The 16,774-nt window shown below is 29.0% G+C and overlaps 1 protein-coding gene across 1 annotated transcript in view; it reads left to right on the top strand.

Annotated features, from left to right (window-relative positions):
• Positions 1-1,609: 1,609 nt before the first annotated feature.
• LOC105362546 (dipeptidase 1) overlaps positions 1,610-16,774 on the top strand; it is a 205,605-nt gene continuing 190,440 nt past the window's right edge. Inside the window, exon 1 of the mRNA XM_011500007.1 lies at positions 1,610-1,882. Coding sequence (XP_011498309.1) covers positions 1,634-1,882 — 249 coding nt within the window. The 5' untranslated portion in view covers positions 1,610-1,633. The remainder of the gene's footprint in view (positions 1,883-16,774) is intronic.

The raw sequence follows: 16,774 nt of genomic DNA, 5'->3' as shown, positions 1-16,774 counted from the left end.
AGTTTAAATAGAATAAATTTTGAAAATATATATTTCCTTTACTTTCATATCTTCATAACAAATAAATTGGTAAAAATTCATAAATGAATTATCAAATCTGTTCTCTTTGAAAATCTAGTTGCATCTGTAATTATTCTTTGAGACGCGATCCTGATATTTATTGATCAACGAAATCGTAATAATATAGATTATTATTTTTTTGCGAATAAAATATCTGTACTACGCATTATTTTTTGTAAGTAAATAAATGAATTCTAACTACTCCAAGTTTTCATAGAAAGCTAATCAATAAAATACATAGTTTTGTACTAAAAAGTTATGCAAGTCAAGAAATTTCATAAATTAGAAATGTAAACTTTTTTGTCTTAAATAATATTTATTCAGAGGATAGATGTAATCACATTTCTATTTCATATATTCTATAACCATTCACTATATGTTTATGGTAGGTGATCTTATGAGAAAAATTATGGAAGACTTAACAACTTATAATACATTATTAATAAATTCTTATTATAATATATATATATATATATATATATATATATATATATATTTTTAATATATATTTAGTCCTATAAATTAATTTATATATAAAATTTATATTTAAAGAATATTAACCCGTATGCGGTTGTATGAATTTAAAGTTTTAATAATTTTGTACTTGCGGTTGTATGAATTTAAAGTTTTAATAATTTTGTACTTGATATATATATATATATATATATATATATATATAAATAAATTCATTTTAATTTTTATTTAATCTATGCAAAGCAATTTGTAATAAATATTTTTATATTTTTATATAATAATGGAAATATTTTCATAATTTGTATAAATTATTTATATAGTTTTCTTAAATATAAGACCAGTTTATAAGAAATAATTATACAATACGAACAGAAAAGAATAAAGAATCGATTTTTCAAATCTATCGAGTTAAACTATTCTCTTTCTTTTTGAGAATCTACATACCGAATTTAATGAATATATAACTAATATTGTAATTATCATAAATCATAAGACACATCATATTTATAATTACGTGAAATTTATATACTCCAAATACTGTAATTTAGTCTTCGATATTCAAATATGAGCAGGTAAATCTTGAATTAAGTTATTAATAGCTTGATCAAAGTAATTTTATTTTCGAATTCGTATTATACTCCTTTAGCCCTTAGTATTTCAGAGTGAATACAATAATACTCTTCAACCAATGAAATAACATAAATAACGTACAAATTGTCCGTGTATCGTTTATTTTTATGTATCATTGCATGTAGTAGCCAAAAATCATTAAAGATTCGTCTAAGATTGTAACAGTCAGATGTTAAGTGCTGTCATGCGCAACGCAATCTCCGCGTCTCGTAGTTTTACCCTCCGAATTTGTTTTAATGAGGATAACATAACCATTGCTTATATTTCGTAGGACGTGATACCACCCGCAGCTTATCATCGGCCTCAATCCCGGCTCGGCTATGATAACCAGCAGCAGCAACAGCAGCAACAACAGCAACAACAGCAACAACAGCAACAGCAGCAACAAAAGCAACAGCAGCAACAGCAGCAGCAGCAGCAGCAGCAGCAACAGCAGCAACCGAGGCCTCAGTCACGCGTTAGTTACGCAATGGACTCAAGGTGCGCGAGCCGATTGGGTGGCATCGGTGGTTACAATGACACCGGTGGTGGCTACCTGGACCAGTCGAATCCGCGTATGTATTGCACCGGGGGATACTGTATGGGTGACACAATGATGGCCAGCGCTACGGGACGGGGCCTTTGCGGCGAGGAGCTCGAGCTAGATATGCGACGACACATACAGGCTTGCGCGTGCACATGCAACCACATGGGTTACGGAAATTACATGGACTATCAGGTGAGTGTTTGTGAGGAGTGAAACGGTTAAGCGTTGCATTGAGTGAATGCTTGAAGAGTAGACGAGGGATGGACTAATGGAGCGCATCGATTGAGATCACTTGGATTGTGGGAAGCGAGTATGGCTCTTTACTTTGGCTGTTACTAGAACTTTGGCTATTGACAATGAGTGCAATTTTCATTTTTACATGAACTTTAAACGGAAATTTTAATTCAACTTCAATTATAAATTAAATATTTCATTTCATTCGTCGACTCATTTTGCGACATCACTTTTTACAACTACAAGGCTATAAGTGGCTGATTTGTCGCTTACAAATATCTGTACATAAGATCATAATTATGAAATGATAATCTATATAAATATAAGCCGAACCGACGTTTATTTTGATTATAAATATATTCCTTAAAATATTATCACTAATAATACTTAAAAATTTTATAATTAATTCGGAAATGGGAGAAGATAGATTTTCTAAGTATTCACTTATAATTTATTTTTTTACATTATGCACATAACACAGTGTAAGCTCTTTAATGTTATATATATATATATATATATATATATATATATGTATATACGTATGTATGTGTGTATGTATGTGTGTATGTGTGTATGTGTGTGTGTATGTATGTATGCATAGAGAATATATTTGAATCTTATTAGATAAATCAAAGATTATGATTAAATTCTCTTATCGTCAAATTTATGTTTCACTTTATGATTTTTCTATTTTTATTATAAAATTCATTTTAAATCCATATTATCTAATAAGTTTGAAATTCATAATCATAGAGTTCAATGCATTAGAATAATTCAAATAAAATATAAGAGATAGAATTTTAAAATTCCAAATTTTACAATGTAACGTACAATGAGAATTTTTATAAAATTTTAGTTTCATCAGTAATTTCATTAATTAGATCCAATCTGTAATATTGATTATGAAACTCCGAGATTTTAATACTAACATAATAGTAATACAATTTATGATAAATGAAAATATTATTATTAGAATCGTAATAACGATAAAGTCAATTTGATTAACAATATCTGATTAAGAAAACATTATTTTATAGTAAATAATTTTTTACATATTATAAAACAATTTTCTATGAAACTGAAATAATTTTTTCACTTATCCTTGAAATAAAATTTTATTTTATAATTACTCGTTCATGTACAATAATTATCATATTCGCTCTCCGCCTTACTTCTATAACAATGAAAAATCATGAATAAAAATAGTAAAGCGAAAACAAGGCTATTTTTTCTTTAAAATTACTTATTCTGCAAAATTGATTTTATTAAAGTGAGTACTATAAAATAGAATATTAATTTTGCATAATTCTTTGTGCATTAGTAATTGACAAAGGACTAAAAAGCTTCGACAAATGAAGATGTGAAGTGCAAGCATTAGTTTAACATCTCTACCTATTCTTACTACATATTTCATCTTTTATATGCGTTTTATACTTGACTTTGATATACCTTAAGAACTTCATGCTGTAAGAAGTTAAAAGCTGCGAATTCTGACGGTTAGATATAAGCGTAAGGAGAAACTGCCTGAGAAGCGCAGATAGAATAAATAATAAACAAGAAAGTAGGTAATAATAGTAAGGTACAAAAAATGCAAAGAGGCTTTAAGAACTTAACAATACATTTGTAGGTTTATTAAATTCTAGTATAAAGGAACTGAAAATGTCTTTCAATGTCGTTCAACACTCTGTAAAATATAAAAATTGTAAAATTTTTTGTTTTATCAATCATTTATTTATTAGAATAATTCATTAAAATTATTCAACGTATAATAAGTCAACGTATAACGTGATTGCAGTAAATTGCCAAAAATTACAGTACATCATTAGTTTCTAATATTATAAATTATAATATTAGTTTCATTGTCGTTAAAAATTGTAAAATATTTATAAATAAATATAAAAAGAAAGAAACAACATATAATATAATAATATCCCAATGTTTAAAAGTGCATATTTTAAGTTCTTAAAATAAAGAAATAAAGAAATAAAGAAATAAAAAAATAAATAAAATCACAGCTAAAACGAATCAAATATATATTGATTGCTTATTTCAATCTCCCAACGATATCGTTTGCTGTTTAAATAATTGTCTAAACAGCACAAAGTTATAATTACTCGATGTAGTGAATACGAAGAATGAAGTAACATATCTTATCTTATTTGTTTTAATATACATTGCATCATCGAGTTTAATATAAATATTTACATTTTAATTGATTAAACGCCAATCCCTTTATGTTAATCAATCATAGTTGTTCATGTTTTACAGAATCATTTCGTGTCTTTAATTATACTTCCAATTAATATTAAAATTATTTATTTAAAGTTCAGATAAAACATGCTCTTGAAATCTATTCAAATAGAAAACATAAATTCTTCCGATGAATACTAACATTAGAAATGCTTTGACTTGGCTCATCTATTCTAAATTCATCAAATATAAAAAAAAAAAAAAAAAAAAAAAAAAAAAAAAATGAAAGGTAGATAGAAATTTCCGATGGAGAATAGGTGAATTAGATTTTACAGCCCGTAGATATTACTATGCTTTTGATTTATTTTTTATTATGGTTGTGCTGAACTGTAATTTTTGAACGAAAATAATTTAATAAGTATATCGCAAAAGTATCGTACGATGAACACTTCAACGAATAACGAATATTTAATTGTTTTAAATATTTAATATGCATTCCTTTGTATGCTTTATTTAAAAATTCTTAAATGCATTGTGAAATATAAAAGAACGCATTACGTAACATTTTTAATATATGATTTTATCGTCACAAAAACATATTTATAGAATTGCAAATTGAAATTACTGTGGTAGCTATAATAAGTACGAATACGATGCAAAAGAGAATTAATTTTACTTGCGTTTTAAAATTGAGTTTGCGTTATTACCCAGAGATGAGCTTCACTTGCTTAAAATAGGTCATTGAAATTCCTACTATTTCTATGTGTTGTAAAGCATATTTGATTATTAGTTGATGCCTTTATTAATATTTTCTGCAGCATAATTTACTTTATTTAATGTGTTTGAGATTAAATTAATAGGTAAATATACGTTATATAATCTAACAATATTAAAAATGAAAATTAAAATATATATTCCGCATAAAATTAGTGTTTAATTTACAAGCATTGAATTTTGAAATTAATTTCCAAAGAAATTTATGTATTATTCAAAATTATTTAATCTTACCTAACATAAATGATATAAAAAAAAATTGTCTAAAATAATTTTTAGGATTACTACAGAGCTTCTTCGCTTCGTTTATTTTGGGATTAATTTCAATAATAATATTTTTCATCGAAAAAGTTCAAATCTTATACATTATATAATATTGAATATATCTTGTAATATCATAGTTAGTTTTAATTTTGTTACAATTTTATCACTTATCTATAAATAGTTTAAATATTACGATAGAAAAGTGTTTGGTTATTTCTACGTAGCTGGAAAATCCATATTGAACAATACACACACACACACACACACACACGCGCGCGCGCGCGCACACACGCACACACACACACGCACACACACGCGCACACACACACATATATATATATATATACTATAGTATCTGAAAATTTTTTATTGCATATTCCAAAAATTGTATATTTTTTTTATCATATAATAATATAGAAAATATAGACGTAAATATCATTTTGAAAACGAATTTTTATATAAATATCTGCTACAATGATTGTTGTTAATTTAACCGATCGCGCTGATTTTCATAGAACACGTGCTCCTAAGTATTTTGCGAAAACCTAATGCAAATTTCGCACGGAACAATTGGAGTTTCTACTACTTGCACAACTACCTACCGTTGGCAAATGAACATCTGTTCAATATTGTCGCTTGATAGTAGTTTTTTAAAGTCATATCTAAACAAAAACTATCCCCTTTGTTCGACCAACTAATTGAATGTTAAAATTATATAAAAGCTACACATTTTTTAATCAAACTCTGTTTAATCGTGTAAATTGCATTTGAAATTGAATATTTAAAAGTAGATTATTTTAATAGCATTTGCTAAAACTTTAATCTTTCTTTTAGTTAAATAAAATTTTGATTATATGAATTTTGTAACAATTGGTATTCATAAAATAATTTAGGAAAACTTGAAAAATGCGAAAATACGAACAAAGGTTAAAAGTATTTTAAACAATAACAATTGTTATGTACATAATCAAATTCACTAATATTTATTTCCAATTTATTGCCAATAGTGAAATTTAAAATACAGTTTCATGCAAATTGTTATTAAATAATCATAGTCATGACGTTCAAACAAATTTTTGCGTTTAAGAAATGACAGAATTACAAATTTATCCTGAGTATTAAGTACATTGGGATATGGAAGTCACTTAAGAACAAGTAAAACACAGCTGTTAACTGAATAAAGAATGTCTGGAACTAGATTAAAAAATATTTTTTCGAATCAATTTCCATATAGTAATGCCATTTGAAAATCTTATTTGAAACTCTACTCCATTTTAATAGATTCAAAAAATTAAATTTAGTGTAAATAAAGCTCAACTTTATTTTTAGTTAGTTATTGAGTACATCGTTAAAAATTATTATTTAACAATATTATTTGAAGATAAGGTTTTTCGTAATACATATTAAATAAAAGCATATATAAATTTAAGTACAAATAGAACATGTTATGAAAAATTAATTCGAAACACTGACAATTAAATAAATACTAGTAAAAAATTTGTTAGATAACTGCTTTTTTATTTTTTTAATCCAATTAACTAAAGATTATAATGTAATAAAGATATTAAAATTTTTTTATAATCAAGCACTTCATAAATATAATTATAATTATCATAATAAATATATTCATTGATATTATAAGAAGAATATTTTTCCCACATTTGTTTATGTTAATACGTTTTACTTTAAATTAAAAAATACTATTTATTTCAGTATATTTTTATTTGATGAAATTTTTATTTAATATTAGATATCATTTAATGCTTCACTGACATACTTATTTAAGTAGGCTTTGAAACATTTTTTCAATCGCTTTTACCTTTATCGTAATAAACGTAAATTTATTATATAGAATCTGCCTCCATATACAGTATTACATTTAATATCATAAAGTCAATAATTAAATAATAAGTATATATATATATATTAGTTTTAAATTCTAATATTATGATTGAAAATTTCTGAATATTTACCATTGAAGATATAAAAAATTGGAATTTATCATACTTTATTGCATTTTTTTTTGTTTTTTGTTTTTTTTGTTTTTTTTGTCATTACAAATTCTTTAAAGGATAAAATTGTGTGTAACGATTTAATACCTTTTTTTAAGTACGTTTTATTGTTGATGATTGGAATACTTTGTACATTTACACATTATATTTTTTCTTTGAAACATTGTCGTTTAAAAACATAATATTTCAATTACTTTATTTTAAACACAAGTATAATATGAGATCTAAAAAAATACTTATTAAAATTTGTTTTTATCGTTTTGTTTATTCGAATTTTTTTTTATTAGATTGAGCTATACATTTATTCATTAAAACTATGCCTTAAATCACATCTTATTATGTCAATTGTTTGATTCATGTTCCTTCGACTAGTAATTTTAGATTTACCCCTGTTCTACTATATCGTCGTTTGGATACAATTGGAATAAAATATTTTAATTTAATTTTTAAATTTTAACAAATCAAGATGGTCCGTATTTTGATAAAATGGAACAACTAACTCTTATATTAAATTTATCATCATTTTTCGTTGCATGAATGAACCAGCTATTTTGCAACATTTCGATATTTTCCTATCTAGTCGTCATTCTGCATTAATATTCCATTTCCTTCGTACATATTCTTTCCATATCAAGTATCTCCCTCCGATAACAATACAAACGCGAATGAAGCGTCATAAATATGTCATAAATACTACACACACTTTAACATAATTAATTATATATTTAATGCAATTTCTGATATTTTAAGAAAAAATCATTAGATACAATGCAGTCAAAAATTTACTTTAAGATCGCATTCTTTTAAATTAAATAATTTTAAAAAAAGCTATTGCTCTCACATTGCAGTTAATTCATCGGTTAGTAAAAAAAAAGTTTATTCATATTTCATTATTTCTGATATCACACGGAGCTCAAACTACAGGTACTGCAGGTTACAATGTTTACAGTGACACATTAACGGGTTAAGTTTTCTCATTTTGTAGAATTATAATTATATAATTTGTTCGTTTTATATAAGACTTTCAAGAGAATAATATCGAGAAATGTTTATATAATTGTCTCTATGAATTTGAAATCCGAATTTGATATATTTGATCGTAAATTAAATACAATTATACACTACATACAGATTAAGATTTTATTTATATAAATGGCAATATTTTTTTATATCAATAATACAAAACAAAACAAAATTTATAAAAATTTATAAAAATTATGTTAACATTGCATTATAACAGTACTTAATATCTTATGAGCGACAATTTCTTTTATTTAACTTATTTGGAAAAATCATTGCTATTAAATTTTCTGATTATTTCAATTTGAAATTATAATATAATTTTAATTTAAATATTATATAATAATATTAATTAATAATTTAGTTACTTACATCCATTTAGCTAATTCCAATAAATCGTAGTTTTCCTAATTACGAAAAAATACAAATAACAATATTTTGAAAAATGTTTATTATATCTATGACCACACATAAAATAAATATTTTCTCTAGAACATTTCTTATTTTTTTTTAAACTAATTCGATTTTTTCTTTTTCTAACATTTCGCTCTAATACAACTACATATACGCTCTGTTTACCAAGTTGTTCTACGTAAATTGACTTAACAAAAAAGACAACCGATCTAAAACATTGCAATTTACACAAGTACATATATACGTCTATGTGTGTGCGTGCGTGTGAGTGTGTGTGTGTGCGTGTGTCTGCGCGGGAATGCGTGCGTGCGTGCGTGCGTGCGTGGGTGTGTGTGTACATGAACTTGCGTAAATTTCAGCAGTACCTATATTTACACACGCATGTATGTGCGCGAATGTTTTTATATATATACATTACGTGCGCACATGCACATGTTTACATATACATTTGGGAAAATATAGGTACTGCCGAATCTAAGTGTGAGAACACGAGGATACTGGCGCCTGCGGCATGTGCATAAAGTATTACAGCACAGGGTCAAAAATCCTGGCCAGACGCCAGCATTTCCATCCCTCCTACTTTATATCTTCCTATCCCACTCGGATTCTATTGCTTTTTTTCTCTTTTATTCCGTTCCTATCTTTTTCTTCTTATACATCTCTCTCGACAACTTTGTGCTAAAAAGAAAAAAATTACCCTCCTGTTACATATACAAACGCGCGTGCGCTAACATACGCCAGAAGCAAGGACGGCTGGGGAAAAATGAACGTGCAATATCCATCATCGCGATATCCCTTGGTCGAGTACTGACAGACTACAGCCTGTGTACATGTATATATATATATATATATATATATGCAGATCTGTGCGTATGCGGCTGCAGGAGAGTGTGCGCACTCGCTCGTCTGAAGCACACAAAATTTTGTGTGTACGAAAAAGGTCATGCACTGGAGCTTGAAAAACAAGCACTAGAAATGCAGATTGCAATGGCTGCGCAATTGCGTAACTGAGTAAAGTCATTATCATTGATTCCTCTTCGTAAGAGAAAATACTATTTGCATTCCACAAGAAGAATTAATTGAGATTTAGGAATATGTATGCGAAAGAAGCATGGATTTTATTTTTGTTTATTATTGTAAGAGAAGTAAAATAATATGGATTATCTCATCTCTGTGAAATAAAAGATTTTCTACAATGGTATAGTTAAATATTAGTTAGGATAAGGAAATATTTGAAAACATATATATTGACGCTTATCAATCAATAGTAATTACTTCTAAAATACTTATTTATATCAATCGTTCTGCTAATATTTTAATAATTACAATTCAGTTATTATGCATTTTTAATATATATATATATATATACGTACGTTTATGGTGAAAATTGATGAAAGAAATTTTAATGCAGAAATTTACTTAAAAAATATATTCACTAATTGAAATCGCAGACATTGGATTATTTTCATTGATTGTATAAATATAATTATAGCTGTTGGCAATATAAGGTATAATTATTTTTTAAGTAATTTTCAATATGCCTATTCAGTAATATAGAAAAAAATAAAATATACGTATGTATAAGAATAGTAATAGAAATAGAGTAAAATAACCATTGGGACAAAAATTCATTACCGATGATTAAAAAACTACAGAAAAATGGAGAAGTAGCAACAGATAAGAATACTCGCGTGTGTATGGCGCACACATAGACGTTCGTGCATTCATGCGCGAATCATGAGACTAGTTATGTACTGCACTACAGCTGCAGTAGTAAAGGCAGTGGGATCTGCAGTAGGGCCGTGTGGGGCGGGGGAGAGGGAGAGCTGAAACTTCACTATGGCGAAGCTACGTGGCCGCTACATTTGTCGCGATGCATCGTTTCGTTTGCACTTGCAGATGATGCGCGAGTTTCTTTGCATAATATATTATACATCCTGAAGGAAGTGCATGATATAGAGAGCAACGAAGGACGAGAATACCTATGTGGTATGTATAAATATACCTGTCAGTGCCTCGCTTTTTCGACCTCTTTCATTCTCTATTTCACTATTATATTCTCGTCTCTCCAACAAAAATTTTGAATTATTTCGGCTGCGATAATATTTTATCGTAAACACATGTTTTATCATTTTACGATTGCTCGTATATTTAAACATAAGGGTTGTCAAACGATAACATTATCACAATTTTACATTCTTATTTCTTCGTTAAATGTACTATCCTTCCCGGGAATGTAAGTGGCCTTATATAGTTTAATAGTTCGGAATGAAAATAAAAATTTATCAAAGTTCATCATTTAATTTTATCAATTTATTTTATGGAGATATAATAGTTCGTAATAATTACGTAATTATTGTTGAAATTATAAGCTGTTTAATATATGATGATAGACGTTTAGTATTATAAAATTGATTGATGTTGAAAAAATATGTGGAATTGACAATTATCAAAAAAATATATATTAATAATAAAATTAATGTTATCATTATTACTAATATGATTGATTTATGTAGTTTGTATTGTCCAGGTAAAATCCAAATTAAAATATTCGGCTTTTGAGTAAATTTTGGCACTTATTATTGTTATTCTTAAATTTAATCTTTAGGGATATAAATTAGACAGAAAGGTATTAATTACAACATTGTTCATGACAAATATATACCGTAAAGTATTTGAATTAATACTTGATTTTTTTTTATTTAAATTTTTTCTGGACGGAATTGAAAAATTTTTCAAGATCTTTGGCTAATCGGAAGGGTATAATAAGCCTTCCAGCTCTCAAATTTCTGTAAACATTTGTGTACGAGAATTTTCCGAATATTTGTTATGTTTTGGTTTCAAATGCCCTACGATGTGTGTGTATCTGATCTCCGCATAGCAACGTCGGTTGGAATTCTCCGACCTTCTAAAGCTTTGCTTTCCCGGAGTTCTCGAAACTTCTAAAGCTTTACTCTCTAACGTCCTGCAGTGTATTCCGCATAGCAGCAACTATGCATTGCTGCCAACTAAGTAAGTTGCCGTGTGGATATTTAAAGTAAGCGCACCACGAGACGGCGCTTATAGTTATTCTGCCAGTAAGCCTGTGGGTCATTTCGTTAGTCAGTCAGTCAGTCAGTCATTCAACCAACCCACCAGACCCATTGTAATTTAGCCAGTCAGCCAGTTTATCACTTATGTACGCTATTCAGCCAAAGTTTACAGCCATAAGTTAGTCACTCAGTTACGCTCTCTCAGTGAAGCCATTACAAGGAACACGCGTTCGATTATCAAGTGCACTACAATTTATAAGCTGTCAAGGATACTGAGTGCATTACAAGAAAGTTTACGACTACAAGAAGCACGGTATCAAGGTATTCCTCGTCACGTAGGTATGCCAGTAGTCTTTTTACCAAATAACTATTCATCATAGGATCAAGCAAAGGCAACTGTATCTGTGAAAGGCTGTGAGTAAGAATAGCATTTCATTCGCGCTACACGTCCATTTCAGGAGTGTGTGTACGTATCTCCTAATCCTTAAAACGTTAGCAGATGTCACGTTAGTTGCACAACAAGAGGCATACTCCTTTCAACATCGTCACCATCAAGGAGTAACTGTATCATTGCGAAAAGATAGAGTTTGTACTCTCCTATGAGAAGTGAATTCAGCTCATTTCTAATGTAATTATTAATAAACCATATATTAACGAAGTCTGCACGTACTACACATTTCTACAGCCTTTCAATTTGACTCACACCCAAGCATCCGCTAGGGCGAGCGGAAATTTATTATAAAGCTATGAAAACATAAGCAGTTGGAGCCAGAAAATCAAAACAGTTTCGAACATTTAGTCCGTCGAGTCAGATTTAATGGAAGGTAGTGCATTTCACCCGCGCCGTGCACACGTGCAATTTCGAAAATTCTACGATTGTTTTTTCATAACTGCATACTAGGCAACATGTGGTACTACACTAAGGAGAAACCGGAGACTTACGACCTCCCACCTCTCAATGGCATAAGCTAATCAAGATGGCAACCAAAGAGTGTGCGAGGGAACCAAAGACCACTAAGACTCCGGGAAAGACCGTGTAATAGCAAGAGAAAGCACACCTCAAAGTGCCAAGCCGATACAATTACCCACTGTATTTGAGCCAAAGGCAAAATCTCATTGGACACGCAACGAAATGATGAAGAAACTCGTTGGGACGCTTTCTTGTTTTTCTTTTCTCTTAATCACAATTCGGTGATTCAACGGAACAAGTCACAAGGGGTTTTTCACACATCGGGGACGTCCACAAGGTCTTCATCAAGAAAGCATACGGGTAGTCAGAGTGCTGACCGTATTCCAAGGAAGCTACACGTGGGATTCAATTCAGAAACTACTCGTCCCGGTAGTTCAAATCCATCATCCAGCTGAGATGATGATGCAATCGTCGAAATACCAGTGCATACCACCAAATTATTAGTCACACCCATGGTCGAAATACTGTCAACATCTACTGCTGTACAAGTACCCCTTGTTATCAACCTGAGATTCTTCAATCAACGACATTATGTATACTGGATCCAATTTGAATCGAGATATATGAGATGTTTTGATCTGGATCCGAATACAACGATATTTGTCAAACAACTTGGACTTGCAATGAATCCTGCGGTTAGGCAAACAATAGACAGAAGTACCTTATCAGTTAAAACCAGTCATCTACGAAAACAAAGACCGCCCTATTTCTGGCAGTCAGAAAACTGCTCTAATTAGTAGAGGACGGGGGAAGTTGGTGCCCTCTTGCCGTGCTTTCCATTACTCATGAAAGATATGTCGATGACATTTTCGAAAGTGCAGATATTCGTAAACAATTAATCAAGGTCGCTCTGCATGACGGCCGGTGGGAAAATGGTCTGCAACTCATCAAGATACTATCACTGCATTCAACGCGGATGATAATTTTATCACTTCGATTACGTTCGACAATTGCTCTACAAAAATTCTTGGATAAACGGTCGTCTCATCAACAGGACAGGTTTACGTTCACGACATGAGAGGCGTCGGTTCAAAGTGATAACCTTACGAAACGCCTTGTGTTATCTGAAGTGGCTCGGATACTTGGCCCATTACGTTTTGCGTCAGCCGTCGTGATCAAGGAAAAAATATTCACGAGCTCCAATGGCACCAGAGACACTGCCATCGCAGCAGTGAAGACACTGCTCGATGACTGACTATTAGAAGAGATTTCACCAACTTGATTGATATATCAATAAGGTCATCTCATACCCAGAGCTACGCGAGTCTTCTAATGCATCCCAATTAGCAATATCGATGTAGTGATAACGCATAATTCAACTGGAGAAATATTCAAGTGAGTTAGTAGTGTTCATTTCTTCATTAAGGGCTGACTCTGATCGCAGCGTATAGTGTCCGAGTGCACGAGGTGGTAGCAGAGCGAGATCAGCATTTCACGTCCACAAAGCATGCATTTGTGTGTTTGTGCGAATTAATACATTTGCGCTACATATAGAAGTAGTCTATACAGTGACTATACAAACGATGGTTTTATATCCGCGTACAGACGATTCACAACTCGACGGGGAATTGCGAACACGTTGCATTCAGATTGTGGTACAACTTTCATTGGGGCTGATGCAGCGCTCAAAAGTCTATTCGTTCAAGGCACCCTCGAACATCAACGGACAGTAAATATTCTCTCACAAGATAAAACTCAATGGGAATTCGAGCCACCCGCAACGCCATTTGGGGTGGGAGGGGGGGGGGAGGGGGGTAGATAGGAACTTAAAAATTTTTTTTATAAAACTATCGAAACATTGGCAGTTCGAGCCAGGAAATCAAAATAGTTTCGAACATTTCCATTTCTAATTTTTTTTTTACATGTTTGTTTTTACATGTTGTATGATATAATAATGTTATTTATATTTGCTGCTGTACTCATTTCAATTGTCGTCATTTGAATTCAATTCTACAATTATATAAAACAAATATAGCTCATGAAAAACAATATTTGACTATTTTATGATTCGATATGAAAAAATGTATTATTTACTGGTATACGCGTGATTTAATATTGGTAGTTTAATATCATATTTCATGATTTTATTATATAAGCTAGAGAATAAATTAGATTCAATTAATATGAGCTTATTTTTTAAACGGAATTAATTTACGGAATTTTTATTTAGTTTTTGTTATTACTGCTTTTTAATAATTAAAATGAAAATCATTCGGATGACACTTAGGAAAGATTTGCTCTACATTTATATGATTACCATTTTCAACATTATAAACGATTTAATATAATTATTATTTTTCATTTGCTTAAAAATCAGGTGAATTAAAAAAATATTTATAAAAATTAATAAAGCCGACTCTTTCTTTTTACGATTAAATTTGTTGAAATTGGCCAATTTTTCAAATAATACAGATTTTTACGAATAATTTTGTAATTGTTATATGTATAAATATAATTTAATATCAATTTTTTTGTAATATAAATAATAAAAGATAAAACTTGATATCATGTGTGTGCACGAATGCATAATCAATAGGAACACGTAATACGTACGTAACTTTTTTCTTTTTTTTTTTTAATAGAATATAGTTTAGAACAAGATTATAATAAATATTTGATAAATAAATATAAATTTTATTTTTATTAATAAATATAGTAAATGAGAATAATTAAGATATAAATGTATGATTTTCAGCGAATAAAATTTTCTTATTGTTTATTCTTTGCTAAATTTCGAATTTTTTTAGTTAAAAACTTTTTTTATTAAAAACTTTTTTGTGCATACGTATCAGCTTGAAACGCTGAATATGATAATAAAATGCCACTTGCTTCAAAAGATACATTCTACGACATATAGAAGTTTCCATTTTGATTTACGAATTATTAACACAAATACTATTCTATTGGACAGTAATGTAGTTGGTTACTTACTATAATGAAATTGACTTTTAAATCTATTATTACGAAAGATTATTATAATATTAGAATATATTAGCATAGAAGAACTTGAAAAGTTTTATAATTGAAAAATTCATCCTTCATTCAATGAGCAACTCAATTAACGATCGGTTCTACATACTTTCGTTTAAAATAAATAATTTATTCTATATAAACACCTACATAAATAAACATATATAAAATATTATTAAAATGGTATTTGATAAATTCAATTCCAAATTATAGAAATTATATTTTTCCATCTCATATATATATATATATATATATAAACTATCTAAACTTATCGATTATTGCAATTAAAAATAATAGAAACAATGTTGTCAACTTTTATTTAAGATATAACGTGAAATATTAATGATACTTTATCGAATTTAATATTTTATATTTCAATCGATTAAGTAAATGCAGTTTTTATCGCACGACCGAATAATATTGAAATATCTACACGAATTATGAAATAAGCAATATAGTTTCAGTAAATTTGCGCTATTATGCAAAAAATAAATACACATTTATAAGTGTGGATGTTGATTTTGAGCACCTGTTCGTGTGCACGAGCATGTATGCATACACATGCATTGTATGTAAATGTATTCTTACGTATTGTTTAACAGTGCTATTTATACTGAAAGATATAGAAATACACGTTAAAATATATTTAAGAAAAATCTGTTTCTTATGATTGAAGCATTTTTTCATTTTAAAATTTAATTTATATCTTGTTGATCTATTCTTTATATTGTATCTTTAATGTAAATATTACGTTTATTAAACTAATTTATGTGTTAATTTTTATTTTCTTAAATTTTATTTTAATTTTCTCTTAGATACTATTATTGTTTCATATACTCAATTACTTATAAGGCTCTGTCTCACTTCAGAGCTGTCGCTTCTCATTCTTATATTTGAAATTGATGTGTAACTTAATGAACTTTTAGAAATGATGTGTAATTTAATATTGTTCTACAATGAAAGAGCAGTATAGATAAATACAATCGTAGTGAGCAAGTGTCTACGAAATTGAGGATGAGAGAATGAGACAAAGAGAAAGAGAAATAGGAATGCAAACATACAAAACCAAAGTCTGTACTGCATGTTATAGGCAAAGTTAGTAAGGCAATCAAAGATTCTAAAGACGAATAATTTGTAGTTTGAAACAGATGCAGTTCTATATTGTTAAGATAAGAAATGAAATGAAATAGAATGGTGATTGAAA

This window comes from Ceratosolen solmsi, unplaced genomic scaffold, assembly GCF_000503995.2.
Source record: "Ceratosolen solmsi marchali unplaced genomic scaffold, CerSol_1.0 scaffold41, whole genome shotgun sequence".
In the NCBI taxonomy this organism is placed as follows: Eukaryota; Metazoa; Arthropoda; class Insecta; order Hymenoptera; family Agaonidae; genus Ceratosolen; species Ceratosolen solmsi.
The sequence above is the reverse complement of the archived record's forward strand: the minus strand, read 5'-3'. Positions and strand labels throughout refer to the sequence as shown.